Source organism: Lynx canadensis, chromosome A2 (genome assembly GCF_007474595.2).
Source record: "Lynx canadensis isolate LIC74 chromosome A2, mLynCan4.pri.v2, whole genome shotgun sequence".
NCBI classification, from domain to species: domain Eukaryota; kingdom Metazoa; phylum Chordata; class Mammalia; order Carnivora; family Felidae; genus Lynx; species Lynx canadensis.
Genome location: NC_044304.2, coordinates 15,621,294 through 15,638,557, shown reverse-complemented (window position 1 = coordinate 15,638,557; position 17,264 = coordinate 15,621,294). Strand labels below are relative to the sequence as shown.

The 17,264-nt window shown below is 55.2% G+C and overlaps 1 protein-coding gene across 1 annotated transcript in view; it reads left to right on the top strand.

Annotated features, from left to right (window-relative positions):
- The window catches only part of FYCO1 (FYVE and coiled-coil domain autophagy adaptor 1), a 74,290-nt gene that overhangs the window by 3,285 nt on the left and 53,741 nt on the right, over positions 1 to 17,264 (top strand). The window contains 3 exon segments of the mRNA XM_030305843.1: positions 7,761 to 7,898; positions 11,686 to 11,792; positions 13,546 to 13,671. Of these exon segments, the coding sequence (XP_030161703.1) occupies positions 7,844 to 7,898; positions 11,686 to 11,792; positions 13,546 to 13,671 (288 nt within the window). The 5' untranslated portion in view covers positions 7,761 to 7,843.

Sequence of the window (17,264 nt, the reverse complement as noted above, 5' to 3'; positions counted from 1 at the left end):
ATAGCACAGTATCACCAACTGGGGAATGATCTTTATCGCATAATCCGTTGCACGTTAGGGAATGGAAATTTCACATTGACTAGTCCGATTCCAAAATCTGAATAAGGTTCAAATTGGCAAGCCTCTGCTACAGTTGGTAAAAGAGAAGATGGTTTTCTTGCCCAGCGCCAAGCCCCAGCCTCAGAGCCATCCTGGGTCTTGCTTGCCCTTCCTGTCTGCCAGCATAGCCCCACCCCCGAGTGCACCCGGGATGTTCCACTTTTCATCCAAACACAGCTGTGCTCAGACCCATCCCCTCTACCCTGGGAGTGTTCTGGTTGACGGTTCCAGATCAAAGTCCCGGGGATGCAGAGAGGAGAGGGCCTTGCGTGGGCTGGGTGAGTCGGGGAGGTGGCTGTAACGGCCGTGGCTATCCTTGACCAGATAGAGTGAAGGAGGCTTCTGGATAAGGCTGCCTCAGGCCAGAGCTGTGGGGCACGCTTTATCCAGCCAGTCCCTAAATTACGTTATTCTCTTTCTTCTTGGGATAGTAATGCTGTAATATTTCCACAGTAATGATGGTATAATGTCTATAATTACAAATTACAAAAGTAATTTATGTCCAGTAAAGGAAACTTGAGAAATCAGAGAAATCGAATGTTTGGAAATTTTGCCCACATTTTCCCGCCATGGAAGGATAATTCTCATCATTTACATGTTGGTGCCTTTCTACGCCTAAAGTTTAGTTAGATCTGCGGAGTAAGAGACTGCGGGTCCGATTTTGTCTAACTGGTTCATTCATTCCCCAAGTAAGGTATTGAGGGCTCTCTAGGGGTCAGGACTGCACTCTGTGCTGGGGAGATGGTGAGTAGCAGTGGAGCTTATGGACTCATGGAGAAAACAGATAAAACGAGAAATGACCGTACGGGCGAATGGCCACAAACGTGGAAGAAAGGCAGTGGTGGCTTAGGATCCCGAGCAGCGTAGAACCCGGGGTCTCACGTGTTCTGTTCATCGAAGAACTTCTCAGGCCTCCAGTGACCTCTTTTTGGTCTATAAGCTTAGGAGGAGCTTTGCCCCTCTGGACGGGGGTTCCTGGAAGGCCAGTGCCCACTGGCCTTGTTCACGGCTGCGGCCCCCGCTCCTGGGTCAGGCCCGCCTCTTACCAGTGGTGCCCAACAAACGGCCCGGCAGGCGGTTTGTTAACACGTACGGGTGACAGTTGGCTTCTTCAAGGCTGTGTTTTTTGGCCACAGCATATTCTGGCAGAGATTCCGTTCATGATTCGTCATTGGCTGTGCTCGCCCCCTTGATACTCTGGTCAGGATTGTCCCCGCCCTGAGCATAGGATCTTGGAGCTCTGTGATGTTCTCCCTGTGCGCGGGGTTAGTGCTGTTCGGGGGCAGGAATACACAGATGCCCCAGGTGGTGTCTCATGTTCGTGCAGCTGTTCCAGAGGCTGCCCAGAGCTTCCCACGCGCGGTCACCGCCTCCCGGGCATTTCCTCTGGGCTCTCCGGTGACAAGGCCTCCGCCCTGCCGCCCCAGGTATGGGGGTGCGGCTCCTGCCAGAGCGGCCTGCCTTCCACCTTCCTGAAAGAGATGGTTCGGTTTCCCCAGGCCCAGAGGCAACACCTCACACCCACGGGTCTCTCCGTCCTGCCTTCCTGGGCCAGTGGACGGGAACGGGGGGGGGGGGGCAGTTTTGTGTGTGTCCCGGAGGCATGACCAAGAAACCCAGGATGGTTGTCGTTGGTGGCAGCGCGAGGGCCAAGAGAAAGTTCAAACAGTGATGGGCAACTCTCAAGTCCCCCTTCCCTTTAAGAAAGAAGAGTGCAAGCGAGAAGGAGTGTTTGGGGAAGGTGACCCAGGCCTGCAGTTGATCAACACTTTAATTAGGTCTGAGGGGTTGGGCCGCCTCGTGAGGCTTTGTTCACGAGTGCTGTGACGGCACCCTCTCGAAGCTCTGCTGAGGGCAGACTGCTCCACGACCCTTTTGTGTGGAGCCAGCAGGACCGCCGGGCCTTTGGAGCCCCAGGTACCAGCCAAGTGCCCCCCTTTCCAGGGGTGGCAACTACATAGATGCTAGTGGCTGTGTTCAACCAGACCGAGGCGATGGACTTTTCCAGAAAGGCTTTCTGCTTTCGGCCCATCTGAACCGTCCTTGCCAACGTGCTTTCCTGGTCAGGGTGGAATTCACAACTGACATGCTCCACCTCATCTGGGAGTGGGGGGCCCTATCTGGGTCCCTTCTCAGCTAGCGGGTGAGGAGCAAGCACAGAACGTTCTGAAGACCAGGCAGGGTTGTCTTCCACGCCCCAAGCCTGCTCCCCCTCGGATCCTTCTTTCCTAATGTGACTAGTCGGTTTGCTGTAATTGCTCCTGCCAGAGCCAGTTTCTGGGCAACGTTAAGAGTATTAGTCATTTGCACCACAGCGTAAATAAGTTTACGTGAGCCGTTTGGTGCCTTTCTTTCTTAATCTGGGACTAGACTTCTGTCTCTATTGTTACGGCATCTGGGCAGACATAGGAGGAGTTTGGAGGCCGGGGAAGAGTTTTACCTCTAATATAATACCTAAGCCATGACTAGGAACTCAGGCAATAGTCCCGGGTGCACGTAGTCCCTTTTCCACTTTACCAGAATATTGGATGCTTGCAGACATGCTGGATAAGCGCAAACATAATTTTGAGCTGTTGGCACGAGATTTCAATGTTCCCCCAAATTTTATAAAATGAATTTCTCTGGCATTTGAAAGAGCTTGCCAGAGACAAGCGAGGGAGGTTTTTACAAGCCATGCAGCAAGGGCCCTGGGTTCATGGAGGCATGGGATACGCTCTTTGGGGCCCTCGCGAGGTGTGGGAGTCCTGGAGTCGTTCCCCTGGTGCTGAAGCGGCCGAGGCCAAGGCCGAGGCAGTGCAGACTGAAGCTCTCCGTGTCTCCTGAGTTAGGAGAGCGGCTGGCTGATGGCCTGTCAGGATCCTGCTGCTTCAGGCCATCTCTGTGATACCACAAGAAACAGATAGTCAGTGGTTGTCCCAGGTTCCAGGCACACAGCTTCTGGAACCCTAGGAATTTCCTGAGCGGTGGGAGTGTCTTTTGTTATGTGTGCCTCTTTTCAGCCACGCCTGAGTTTATGCTAATAGGGTGACCCTCCTCAGCCCCTGGGATGGCTTCAGGGTGGGGGCTGGTTGCCTGAAGAGGCAACCATGTGATTAGAGGGTTGGAACTTTCAGCCCCACCCCAGACTTCAGGGGAGTGGGCTGAAGAAGGAGTTAATCACCCAAGTCTGCGGAATGAGGCCGCCATTAAACCCCGAAGTGAGGGGGTCCTGCGAGGTGCTGCTGGGTGGGGAGCCCTGAGGGCATAGAAGCTTCGCAAACCTCGAACCAGCCCCCCCCACCAACTCTGCACCTCTCGTCTCTTCCGCCTGGCTGTTCCCAGATTGTATCTTTGAAGATAAACCAGACATCTTAATGTTTTTCCAAATCTTGAGAGCTGTTCTAGCAAATTATGGAACCTAAGGAGGGGATCGTGGGAATCCCCAATTCAGAGCCGGTTGGTCAGAAGTACGGGTAGCAGCCTGGGACTTGGGACCAGCGTCTGACAGCCAGGGCCGTCTTGTGGACAGAGCCTTTGACCTGTGGGGTCTGCACTGACTCCAGGTCATTAGAGTCAGAACTGAACCGAACTGGAGAACCCCCAGTCGGTGTCAGAACTGGTTATTGGTGTGGAAAAAAAGCCACATGACCGTGGTGTGGAGAGAGTGCCGCATTCTGTGTCTTCCGGTGGTTAATAATGACCTCAGACCAGGGAAGAGGGAGGGCAGACTGCTAAGAGCCGTCACCCCAAAGTTCAGGAAAAGAGCATTCCTATAGGAACCATGATCTTCCAAGGAAGCTCTGATTAACTGCCTGAAACCCTGTGAGGTGGGGGCACCTGGGGGGCTCAGTCGGTTGAACGTCTGACTTCAGCTCAGGTGGTGATTGCATGGTCCGTGGGTTCGAGCCCCGCGTCGGGCTCTGTGCTGACAGCTCAGAGCCTGGAGTCTGCTTCGGATTCTGTGTGTCCCTCTCTCTCTGCCCCTGCCCCGCTGATACGGTGTCTCTCTCTGTCTCAAAAGTAAATAAACGTTAAGAAAAACAAAAGAAACCCCTGTGAGGCAGGACCCCCATCCGCGGTGGGGAAGCCCACTGCGACCTGCAGGTCCAGCAGCCGGTTCTCTTGGGGCACATTACCTGGGTGGTGACTCAGGCTTTCCGGAAAAGCAGCTTGTGTAATCAGCAGCTGGGCACAGCTCACCCCGTGACCCGGGAACTTGGCATCAGCTGAGCGCGCTCCGAGGGTCAGGCGGAGGCGGCCTCGCCCGGCCGTGTGGACACAGGGCCGTCTCCCCAGAGTCCCCGCACGTCTCGAAGGAGCACGTTTCTGTCTGTCGAGGCTCATGATGGCAGGCCTCAGAGACGGCTGGTTCCCAGGGTCCGGGTGTCCACCGGCCGGAGCCTGTCCTGCGAGGTGCTGCTGGGTGGGGAGCCCTGAGGGCGTAGAAGCTTCGCAAACCTCGAACCAGCCCACCACCCCCCCCCCCAACTCTGCGCCTCTCGTCTCTTCTGCCTGGCTGTTCCCAGATTGTATCTTTGAAGATAAACCAGTCATCTTAATGTTTTTCCAAATCTTGACGGCTGTTCTAGCAAATTATGGAGCCTAACTCAGAATCTGCCCTCTTCCACGAGTCGGGTCTCGGCCTGGTCTGAAGCGTGACACAGGCCCAGGGCCTTTGAGGACTTGGGTGTCTGTCATTTTCCTCTGAGCGTCTTTCTCCCAGGAACGACAAGGCTGTCCATTGACAACAGCCAAATGAGAGGAATTTCGGGAGAGAAGCAGCCTCCATGCTCGCTGTCCCCCATCCCCCCCCCCCCATCCCGGTGCCCTTTCCTCCTTGGGTCTCTTCAAAAGACCTCATCCTCATTTTTCAGGCCTGGCACACCTCGGTTGCCCCCGCCTCTCACCCTCTCCCTCCCCCAAGTGGAATTAATTTTCCCTTCCTGAGGCCCCACGGCATCTTCCTAAATTCGTCACAGTGCGGCCTTTTTTGTTGAGATACAATCTGTAGTCTGTGAGTTTTGACAAATGTATGTTTGTCAGATACGTACGGTCATGTAACCACCACCACGGGCAAGACACGGAACAGAACTGCCGCCCCCCCCCCCAATTTCTGCCAACTCTTGTAGTCATGCCCCCCCTTCACCGCCACCCCCTCCCACCCAGGCCCTGGCAGCCACCGCTGTGACCTCTCCCCCACGTTTTGCCTTTGCGAGAATATCATGCAAATGGAATCATAAAGGACGTAGCCTTTTCCGTCTGGCTGTTTTCGCTCAGCAGGAAGCATCTGTTGTACGTGTCCATGGCCCAACCCTTTCATCGCTGAGTACCCGTCGCTTTTTATTCCTATCTCTGCATGGAGCTCTTCTGCCGTGTCCAGATAGCGGGATATTTTTCTGTCTGTCTGCTTGGTGCACAGCCGAGCTCCTCCAGGGCTAGACCGTGCCTCGCGTGCGTCCGTGTCCCCAGCCTGCGCGTGGAAGGAACTTGACACAGCATGGTGTCGGGGCAGCTGTGCATTGACAGTGCGGACCCTGGACTCTCTCTACCTCTCCGGGAGGGGCAGCGTGCCCACCGAGGCATCGGACCCCCTGCAGAAGCCCGGCTAAGCCTGGGTTCTGGCTCTCCACAGGGCCCTGGCTGGCCCCTGCTCAGGCTCTGTGCTCAGCAGGTGGCCCGGAGAGCCGCCTAGGGATGGGCAGGCTGCCTTCTCGAAACCCAGTCCCACCCTCGGTTTAGTGTCTGTGGCGGGCAGGGGGTATCTAATACCTCTTAAGGGGCTTTGGAGGGCTCTCTGTGGACCCCCGCCTCTCTTGGGCTCCATGTCAGGAATCGCTGGGAGTGTGGTTTTGATGTGTGCCTGTCTCATTCCTCCGAGGCCAGAGAAGCCCTCTTTGGGCCTTGTTTGCACTGAGTCCCAGCTGTGCCAGCTTGTTAGTTAAAAATAGGCCAAGGCATATCCGCCCTGTGACAGGCCCTTCTTGCTTCAGGCTCACGCTGGAATGCTTATGTAAATATTTGGAGGAACTTGAAACCTGGGACTGTTTCTATTCCAGAGTCATATTGCCTGGACTCTTGGAGCGGGAAGGGGAATAGGGCTGTGGGAAAGGGAGGGCCAGCACGTGTGAGAAACACTCAGGGTGGCGACACATTATTTGGGAGACGCTGGAGTTCAGGGTGGTTCCTAGAAGCCAGCGGAAGGGGTTGGCCATTTGTAGTAGGGACGATGCCGAGCTATAGATCCACAGGGTTTGAATCCGACTGACCAGGGCCCAGACCACGATTCGCTCCTTATTGGCCCACGGCCTTAGGCGAGTTTTATGTGGCTTCTCCAACTGGTGTTCTCTACCCCACTAAGGCGGTTGTGGGATGAAAATGATCACGCGTGTAAAGCCCCTGTCAGGACCCAGCGCATAGCACACAGTAGGCCCTCACTCAGTGGTGGCTGCTCTGGCTTCCTCTAGTCTCACCACCTGCTTTTGCCAACAAGCATGACACAACCTGGTGTTGGATGTCTACGAATTGGAGATGCTCAATTCTTTTTTTTAAATTGTTTTTTAATGTTTATTTATTTTTGAGAGAGAGAGAGAGAGTGGGCGCGTGCATGTGTGAGCAAGCTGGGGAGGAGCAGAGAGAGAGGGAGACACGGAATCTGAAGCAGGCTCCAGGCTCTGAGCCGTCAGCACAGAGCCCGACGCGGGACTCAGACTCACAAACCTCGAGATCATGACCTGAGCCGAAGTCGGATGCTTAACTGACTGAGCCACTCAGGTGCCCCTAGAGACGTCTATTTCTGACGTTCCTTCTGTAGAAGGGACACTGGAGCATCCCCATGCATACCCACACTTGTCTCCAGTGCCACTCGTGTGTCCTCACCTCTGCTGGTCTTCAGCCACTACCGTGTCCTTAAATCACTTTAGCAGCTGCCCGAGCAGGGCTGGTAACTCAGGACTCACCAGCTGCAAGAGGACTGTAACCAAGCTTAAAATAGAACCGTGTCCCTTGACTGGACCGAGGGTTGCCCGGGCCCCCGATGCAGGCCAGGCGGCGTCTACACAGCCAGGCCGAGCTGGGTTCTGGGCAGCTGGAGCTGCTGAGCCTCCACGAGCGAGCTGCTTCCCCCACAAGGCAAGCCTGGCTTTCTTTGCTCCCGAAGCCCCAGGGGTCCTCAGCCTCTCGCCTCTACCGCCACCGGCCAGACGTTACTAACTGTTGGTCAGAGGAAGCCAGCCTGGGGAGGACAGGGGGCCGGGCGTGGGGGAGACGGGGGTCTGGTGGTGGCCGGCACCATCAGCTTAGCAGGCCATCTGAATGTGGGTTGGGCTGGGTCTGGCCTCCCCTGAGTGATGGGAGCCCCCGGGAGGCATTTCTCAAGGTCGAAGGAGGGTGAGGCAGTCACGCCTAAGAGGGGAGAAGAGGAGAGACGCTCAGTGAGTCATGCTGTTTGGTTGAACCTATCGCCTTTTAAGCCCCAACCCAGGTCATTGTGTCTGAAAAGAAGCGTGTCAGAAGCCAGCCAGGGAATGCCCACCGGGCAAGGCCCACACAGAAAGGTCAAGCCCTTTCCGCTGAGGGAAGACACCCAGATGGGGCGACTTTGGGCCCCGGGGCATGCCCCTCTCATCCTGTCTTCGTGTTGTGTCTGTCACTGAGCCCTCCACGGCCTCCCTCTCCCTCTCCAGGTGTCACCATGGAGTCTGACCTCTGCTGAGCGGACCCAGGCGGGAGGCGCACAGCCGAGAGAGGCGGCCCGCAGCCAGTGGCCATGGCCTCCCCCGTCGCAGAGAGCCAGCTGCAGAGAATCATCCGAGATTTGCAAGGTACCGTTGGGGAGGGGACACGCCAGGCTTGGCTGTGGGGGAGCTGGGCTGTGCTCCTGCCGCCCTCTCATCCTCGTCACACGGGGAGTAACTGGAGCCCTCGGGACACGTCGCGTGGAGATGTTTGGGGCTTGGGTGTCCGCCCTGTGTCAGGCAGGGGCGGCTGGCCCGGGCCTCCTCTCAGGGCCCTGGGAAGCCAGTTTGTCAACAAAATCCAATACCGTTTTCTTTCTTCTTCTTTTTTTTTTAAAAAAAAATTTTTTTTTTTTTAATGTTTGTTTATTTCTGAGACAGAGACAGAGCATGAGCGGGGGAGGGGCGGAGAGAAAAGGAGACACAGAATCGGAAGCCGGCTCCAGGCTCCGAGCTGTCAGCACAGAGCCCGATGCGGGGCTCGAACCCACAAACCGTGAGATCGTGACCTGAGCCGACGTTGGTCGCTCAACCGACCGAGCCACCCAGGCGCCCCAAGCCAATACCCTTTCCTGGGCCTGGGTCTGCTTTCAGTTCGTGTGGGCGTGAGTGCTACAAGCCCCCTGTTCGGTCTGGCGGAATCTGAGCCCTCCGGGCCACGGTGGAGTTGGCCCATTTGGGGAGGCCGAGTTCTCCCTGCCTCAGCAGGATGGCCAGACACCCGTCTCTCTTGTTTTGTCGTCCTACCCAGTCCTGGCGGGCGGACGGCCTGTCTCCTGTGACGCACTGCAGTTCTGGGCCCGCCGCCTCCCGGACGCCCCTGAGCTCAGCGCAGGGATGAGACTCGCAGCTCCCGTGTCCCTGGAGAAGGGCCGGGGACGGTGCACGCGGAGTGAGGCAGGCTCGGGGGAGGAGCCGACCGCTTTCTCTCCCGGCTGCAGAGTCTAGGGACCGAGCTCACCCTTTTAGGTGACGTGCCGAGGGTCAGGAGTTGGGCAAGCTTCCCGCCCGCCTGAGCTCACCGGGGCTGGTCCGTACGGGTCTTCGGAGCTCCCACGCGGTTGCTACAGACGGTCTGAAGCTGACCGCTTCTAACATGTCACAGAGATTACGGCGACGCCGTCCTGAGTCAGGTTCCCACCTGCGAGCACAGTGATGAGCAGCCGCGGTCTGTCACGCCCAGGGCCGCTGGGCTAGTGGCGGCCGCGGCACGCTTCTCACCCTGCCGGTCAAAGGTCAGTGAGAGAAAAGTCGGTCAGGCTTGCCTCCCATTGGTGTAGCACTTCGGGCCTCGAATAAGCTGAGAATCACATGGCATTCCACACGTGCCAGGCCTTATGTTAGTAGCCCGTTATGTCCTCACATTTGGTCTGCGACGTAGGAACCATTATCCCTGTCCTACAGATGCAGAGAGGGGCACAGGGAGGTTAAGTGACTTGCCTAAGGTCACACATCCAGTTGGGCAGAGCCTGGGTTTGCATACACACCAGGTGTCAGAGTCTACACTCTTAACCACACCAGCCTACTTCCAGCTAAAACGGTAGATGGTTTTTCTCCTTCAGCCTAAACACACACACATACACACACACACACGCAGAGAAAGCGAAATGGCAGGCCCTGCAAATCTGAGTTCACCACTGGCCTTGAGAAGTTTCTCCACAAAGAAGGCCACCTTTTCTGCGTGTCAGTCTCTGGTTCTCCAGCATGACTTTGGGACCCAGGGGTCTTTATTGGGAGGGAAGAGAGGACCCCTGCTAGAGCCTCTGGTCCAGGGAGGGGGCCAGACATTGGCACTTGTTCACGTACCCTTTCCCACCCTTGTCCCGACTGTTCTGGTCATCTCTGGCATCCCAAGGCCATCTGACCCGCCCGCTGAGCACTTGGAAACACCACTTTCTCAAGACCCTTCCCTTGCATCTGTTGTAACTGTCTTCATCGGCACACGACAGATCTTCAGCCTCTAGCATGGGAGTGGAACGTCCCCAGGCGAGGGGTCCTTGGGCAGTGCACAGCCTTCGTGCCTGCACAGGGCAGCCCACTCGTCCTCCTGGGGACAGCACTGACGAGGGCTTTGGGGTCAGCTCCTGGCTCTGCCTTTTAACCCTGGAAGATGTGGGATGAGTCCCGTCACCTTTCCGAGGTCCCATTGCTTTCTTCGTGCGCGAGGTCAGCTCGACGGTAACACCCACTTCTCAAGATTGTTGGCAGACACAGATGTATAATTCACATAAAACTAAGATTATCCCTAAGTAATGCATTTGGATTATCAGAGATTAGAGCGGCAAACTTTGTATTTCATGCCCAAGCCTCCTTCTTTCAAAATTTCAGGAGTTCCCAGATCAGGTTGTGAGAGTTAACCCAGGCTGAGTGGTGGAAGGGGGAAAGGCTTGTGCCTTCCCTGGTCCCCGGCCCTCCCCCGGCTCTCAAAGCCAGCCGCGGCCAACACTTGTAGAGGGTGCCACTGGACGGCAGTCACTTGTGACAATTAGTCCCAAGAGCCTGTCTTTGCCCTTTGCTGACCTCTGCCTGAGGGGTCGGTAGCAATTGCATTTTAGCGGCTCGGGCTCAGCTTCAGTGCCGGGCCGGCCTGCTTTCCAGCCGTGGTGCCTGGGAGCTCCTGTTCCTTACGAAGAAGGAAGGTCGCAGGGGAAGGTCGTTTTGTCCAGCGGGCCCCAGCCATCTAGCTGGGGGCGCTTTGCCCAGTGTCTACACCAAACACAGCTTCTCACAGTCTCTCTGTCCCACAGCAGAGGCCGTAAATGAGAGTCAAGGTGGTTTTCCTTTCTTTGTGCACAGGGAGGTCAGTTCTCTCAGAAGTGGAGAGGCGAGCCCCGGAGTCAGAAAGCCCTTGAGAAGACCAGGGTTCTCATTCCAGCTCTGCTGTTCACCGCCCTTCATCTTTGGCGAGTGCTCTGACTTCCCCAGGGGCTCCTTATCCGCCAACAGGGATGATGATATCAGCCTTCATCGGCCTTTTTTTTTTTTTTTTTAAATGTTTGTTTATTTTGACAGAGAGAGAGAGAGAGAGAGAGAAAGGGAAAGAACAGGAGTGGGGAGGGACAGAGAGTGAGAGAGAAAGGGAATCCCGAGCAGGCTCCATGCTGTCAGCACAGAGCCCGACGTGAGGCTCAATCTCACAGACCGTGAGATCATGACCAGAGCCGAAATCAAGAGTCAGACGCTTCACCGATGGAACCACCCAGGCGCCCCATCAACCTTCATCATTCTTAAGTTTTTTTGTTTTTGTTTTTGGTTTTTCACATTTTAACAGTTTGGAAATTGGGATCATTTTAAGACCAGTCGCGTGTTAGATTTGTCAAAACAAAACAACCCTGCCCCTCAGTGCCGTATTCAGTGAGAAGGCCGTGCAAAGGCCTGGCCCCTGAGGGGCCCTCAGCTCCCAGAAGCAGGTGTCGTTGTCGTTCTTGGGATTGTTCTCTTATTTGCACATTCTGGGGCTTCTTGAAGCCGGGACTTACCCTGTACTGAGCAGTAGGGTTATGGGGAAGAATGACAAGGAACGTGGCCGGAATGAAGGGCAAAGCTTTCTGGAAGTCACCGGCAGGGGCCTGCTGAGTGACCCGTGCACATAGCAAACGTGTGTTGCATGCATATTACGGGCCTACGTGGTAGAGGCCTACGGGGATGGCCGAGAAGTGTGCCCCATCAGGGAGCTGTTCTAGAATACCTACCTGGGGGCTCTCAGGCCACCTGGACGCCTTCAGGCCCGGCATTACATCCATCGAGCGTTTCATATCGCTTTTTGTTTCCAAGGGGCTCTGCCATCATCGACCACTTGCTTCTCGCGCGTCCTGGGGGTAATTCTGTTTCTCCCTCTGAGGTCAGTTACACGTTCCTGTTTGTTGTCTTAAAGATGCCGTGACAGAGCTAAGCAAAGAATTTAAGGAAGCAGGGGAGCCCATCACGGATGACAGCACCAGCTTACACAAGTTTTCTTATAAACTCGAGTATCTCCTTCAAGTAAGTGACTCCTGTACCATGTTGATTTCTGCTCTGTTCTGTTTCTCTCTTGCGTGACTCATCAGCCTTCAGGATGTGGGTCAGACAGCTCTGTGGAGCCATCAAGCCCTGCTGGTTGGACTGAAAGTTCGTGCAGTCCCCGGCGAGAGCTTGAGCCTCCCAAGTGCAAGCCTCTGAAAAGTCAGAATGTTGCCCCTTAGGATGATTGTAGGAATCAAGAACATTCTTTAGAGATTTAGGTCATCTTAAGGCAGGTCATGAGGTCACTGGATAGCAGGGATCTTCACTTTGGGACAGTCACAGACCCCTTTGAGAGTCTAGTTAAAAGCTGTGGAATCTGTCCCCAGGCAGACGTGCATTGCATGCACACCCAGTCACACGTTCTCCACACTGAAGATGATCCAGAAGCCCCCGTTTTAGATCCTTGTTGCTCAAAGTGTGGCCCACAGACCAGCAGCAGCAGCAGCATCACCTGGGGGCAGGTTAGAAATGTATTCTCAGTTCCCGCCCTGACCTGCTGAATCGGGATCTCTGAGGTCAACCCGGGAAGTTTTGTTTGAACTTGCTCACAGTGTGATGCTTCTGTCCGCTTGGTTCAAGAAACGCAGATCTACAGGGGCGCCTGGGTGGCTCAGTTGGTTAAGCGTCCAACTTTGGCCCAGGTTAAGATGTCAGAAGTTGTGAGTTCAAGCCCTGCGTCAGGCTCTGTGCTGACAGCTTGGAGCCTGGAGCCTGCTTCAGATTCTGTGTCTCCCCCTCTCTCTGCCCCTCCCCCACCCCATGCTCTGTCTCTCTCTCTCAAAAATAAACAAAACATTAAAAGAAAAAAAAAACACACAACCACACAGATCTAGAGAACTCTGCAGATGTGGAAAACCACAGGCAATCACAGGAGGCAGGAAGGAAGTGGACCAAAATGTTAACGGAAGTTCTCCGAGGGACAGGGCATTGGGCACTATAGTTTTTCTTTTTCTTTTTTTTAGTTTTATCCAGATTTTCTAACGATTTATCTGTCTTACTTCCATAACCAGAAAAACTACTACAAAATGCTATGTTATAGAAAGAAGCACCTTTATCACTCCGAACACCCTAAGTTTGCAACGTCACATCCCACCAGAGCCTGTGTAAGGGATGAGAGCCTGCTGGGGCCTGGGGAGAGAGGCCCCAGCATGCTAGAAGATTTTACCTTTTGCCTGCCTTTTCAACTGGTTCTGGTTCACGTTGGGAAATGATTTACGGACCTTCTTTGTTTTCAGTTAGGTTTTAGTTTTGGATTTGAAATGACTCAGAGCCAGCATTAATTTGAACTTAACTGCACGCATATTAAAACAGTGTTGGAACTTGAGTAACTGGCATGAGATGTCACCAACCCATTTCCCTGCGTTGAGACCAAGTTGACCCTCATGTGTTGTTGCCCTGAAGACTTTCCACTTGTATTTCTTCATCCTGTGTTACTAAATCCCCTTCGGTGGTCTTCCTCCCCACAAGGTGCACAGAGGGGTTACCTTTTTTTTTGCGGGGGGGCTGTTATTCCTAAATCTCACCAGTTGTGTGAACTTGAGCCGGCCACCTAACCTCTCCTAGCCTCTGTTTCCTCATCCGTAAATTGGGGATTAAAACACCCTCCTTTGCCAATGAAGGGCCTTGCCCAGCACCGGGTAACTAAGAAGGTTTTGCTGTTCTTTATCGTTCAAATGGTGGGATGAACAGCAGCGGGCGTGGCCCTCCTCTCTCTGTCCCTTCCTCTACGCAGTTCGATCAGAAGGAGAAGGCCACCCTTCTGGGCAACAGGAAGGACTACTGGGATTACTTCTGTGCCTGCCTGGCCAAGGTGAAAGGAGCCAATGATGGGATCCGATTCGTCAAGTCGATTCCGGAGGTAAGCGCGTGGCTGAGGGTCCCACATCTCTCTCTCCCCCCGCCTGAAGCATCTCTCACCTGGACCCCCGCAGCAGACGGCCCCGTGAGGACGTGGGGGTGGGGGGTGGACGGCTGGTAAAGAAGTAAGGAAATTGGTGCCCAGTGCGGGCTCCGGGAAGCCACCCAAGCGAGCGCTTACCCGGGGGTGGCTCGGTCCTGACCCTGTTCCCTAGACCTCAAGTGGTCTGCCTGCTTGGAGGCTGTTGGCGGGACCATGAGGGAGGAGGGGTTGCACGCAGCACGGGACGCCTCCGCCTTTTAAAAAACATTAGTTCCTTAGATAAAATTCTCAGAGTTTACTAGGAGCTTTCCCTATAATTTGCCCAGGAAACTTGTTTTTGTAATGAAGAGAGTGATGTGAGACCTCAGGAGACGTTTCTTAAAATGCTGGTTATGCTAAGTAGCTTCCTGCGTTCTGTTCTGAACCCCTGGAGAGCAGAAAGCCAGGGCTTTGCTGTGTTAGAGAACTCTGGAACAGCGCATTCTCCCTCTCTCTCTCTCTTCTCTCTCTCCCTCCCTCTCCCCCCTCTCTCCCTCCCCCTCTCTCTCTTCTCTCTCTCCCCCTCTTCTCTCTCTCCCCCTTTTTCCCCCTCCCTCCCCTTCCTCCCTCCCTGCCCCCTCTCTTTCTCTCCCCTCTCTCTTTCCCCCTCTCTCCCCCCTCCCTCTCTCCTCCCTTTCTCTATTCCTCACTCTCTCTTCCCCCCTCTCTCTCTCCGTCCCCCTCTCTCCCCTGTCTCTCCCTCTCTCTCTGTCTTCAGCCTAGTCCCTCTGGGAGTGAAGAATTTTGCAGATTCAGGAGCAACTAAACCCCTAGATGTGGGGCGGGAGGCCTAAAGGGTTTCTACCTTTCAGCTTCCTTTTCAGTGCCTCCTTAGTACAGTTCAAGTCCCGGTAAAGCCGGCAGCTGTGCCCCCTGGTGGCCCTCCCGGGGGCTCTGAGGTAGCCCTCAGAGGGTGCTCCGAGATCTCTTCCCGCCGCCTGGCAGCTGGAGCCCAAGGGGTTTCTTCTTACAGAGAATGACAGCGTTAGATACGTTGACACTGAGGGTCGAGCATTTTCCACCCTCTGACATCTGAGTAAAGGAGGAAAGACCTTGGCTGTCAGGCGTCTGTTCCTTGGATTTCCATAACGTCCATGCAGCGCCACGGTCTTGAGCATTTTAATGCGTCACCCACCCAGAGAGGGTCTCATTGCCTTCTCTCCGAAAGTGTGGAAGAAGTTCTCGGTGTCGCTGTCCGGTCTTCCACTCCTCAGAGCACCGGAGGCCTTTGACTTTACGGCTTCAGACAGCTGAAGTCTGCAAATAAGTTTAGCTTAGTCCTCACGGCCCAGGGTTACAAAATGCTGAAATCTGCCTCTTGCATAGCACACAGACCTTTAGATGATCCAAGGCCAGGGAAGCTGACTTCTCAAGCAAAAAAGCGTTCCCTGCTTGCACGGACATTGTCGGTTTCCTGGAGGCTGTGTAGACCGGGCTCCCCGCAGGCACCCTTGGTGGGGATTCCCGGGAATGGCACCAGGCCACAGGGCTGCCGGGTGCTCGGGGTAACCGTACCGATGGAGTGTTGCCCAAAGCCGACAAGCCAGAAGGTAAAAGTTAATGGGTAAGGAGCATAGCTGGGCCCACCTCAGGCCCCCTCGGGGTGGGAATCAGCCCTTTAGGCTAAACTCGTCCAAGGCTGTAATCAGCCACCTCCAGGGGTTCCGAATAAGCTCAACCTGGCCTACGCGTCTTTCCCCGAGATGGACAGGCTCCCTTCCGGGGTGCAGCGCGCCGTTGGGCTGTCAGCACAGTGGCCTGGCAGGAAACCGAATCTGCTCTGGAGTCCCTTGCGGACTTCCTGCCCTCTCCGGCTGTGGTAGAGCTTCTCGAAACAGTGCAGCGAAGTTTGGACTAGGTGCTAAGCATTTAAGGCGTTAGGTAAGGAAAATGAACCCATGACCTCAGAACACTAAAAAATAAAAAAAGCTGTGCACTGTTTTCACTCGCAGTACAAAGGATGTTGCAAGATACCTCTTTAAATAAATCACTCCACATATATGTAACATATATAATCAATTTGGGGGGCGCCTGGGTGGCTCAGTCGGTGAAGCGTCCGACTTCGGCTCAGGTCATGATCTCACGGTTCGTGGGTTCGAGGCCCCCATCGGGCTCTGTGCTGACAGCTCGGAGCCTGGAGCCTGCTTCGGATTCTGTGTCTTCCCTCTCTCTCTGCTCCTCCCCCGCTAGCGCGTTCTCTCTCTCTCTCTCTCTCTCTCTCTCTCTCTCTCTGTCTCTTAAAATAAGAGGCTCACAGCCTCTCCTGTTCTTGACGCTTCACACCATTTTATTTTTTTAAGGCTACTTCATATTGTGGTATCGTTTTCTTGAGTCAGCAATCCAAAAACCCCCAGCTCTGAGCTGCAGGGGTGCTGCGTACTGGAATGTTTACCTCATCGATTCGAAAAGGCCGTACTTGAGGCTGTACCACAGATTTCCTGTCTCAAGCCCATGCCACGATTGGCGTCCTGATGGCGTGGGGTGTCAGGACCGTCTTTTGCTTGGAACGGGGCTGCCCCTGTCCCCCGCCACCAGGCTAAACATTTCTCACCTCTGACGGGGTGAGGAGGCTATGGGGTCTCTACTTACCCCGCTCAGACCCCCGAGCCTGACAGGGCAGGGTACACATGGCAGCTTGAGGGGGCCCTGAATTCCTTCCCGCTCACGTGGAGCTGCTGGGGGCGAAACATCGGGAATGAATCCCGTTATGCAAACCGGCCGCCTGTGCCCACAACTGGCAGAGCCCTGCTTTGCCCGCCTCACAGCAGAGTCTCTGGCCGGCACACCCACCTCCCTCCCAATAAGCTTCCAGAAACCTCTCGAGAAGCCACGTTCGGGCACCGTGGGGTGAGGTTTTCAAGGCGGGCCCGCAGCTGGACCCTTCCGTGCTGTCCATTTCAGACTTCCTGAAACGGAGCCACACGCGATGCTTTTCTTTGTTACCCCAGTGTGACCGGGCTGCCTCGAGAGAGCCCAGCTCTCTCTTACCCCCCTGGGTACCTTCTGACCAAGTGCAGAGCTGGCCCATCTTAAATCCGACCGGGATGGCATCGACACGTCCCGATTTTACTGATGGTTTCGCGAGAACACCGAGTGGGCCATCACACATCCATCCGAACTTCTTATAAGTCCCCCCTACGCACCCCTGCCTTTCCCCTCCTCTCTCTTCCCCTCCTACGGGGGCTCCAGCCGGCCTCCTGGCCTCTTCCCCTGCACCTCAAAACTAAGCCGGACATGAGGCAAACCGAGATGGCCCCTTCCTCGAGCTCGCTTCATATTGGTGTGAGGGGCCCCTCCTCTACCTGCCACATTTTCTCCTAAGTGTCCCCAGTGAGCTCCCACGGTGTCCCATCTGACGCCAAACCCAGAGCTCCGGGTGGAGCCGGGGCGGGAGAATGACACGTGCGTCCTGAAAGCGATGTCCCAGAGCCTCCCGCGAACGCGTCTTCCTTGCCGTGTTCCCCGGAGTCTGCGGGTCCTTCTCCCCTGAAGGACGCCAAGGGGCCTGGCTG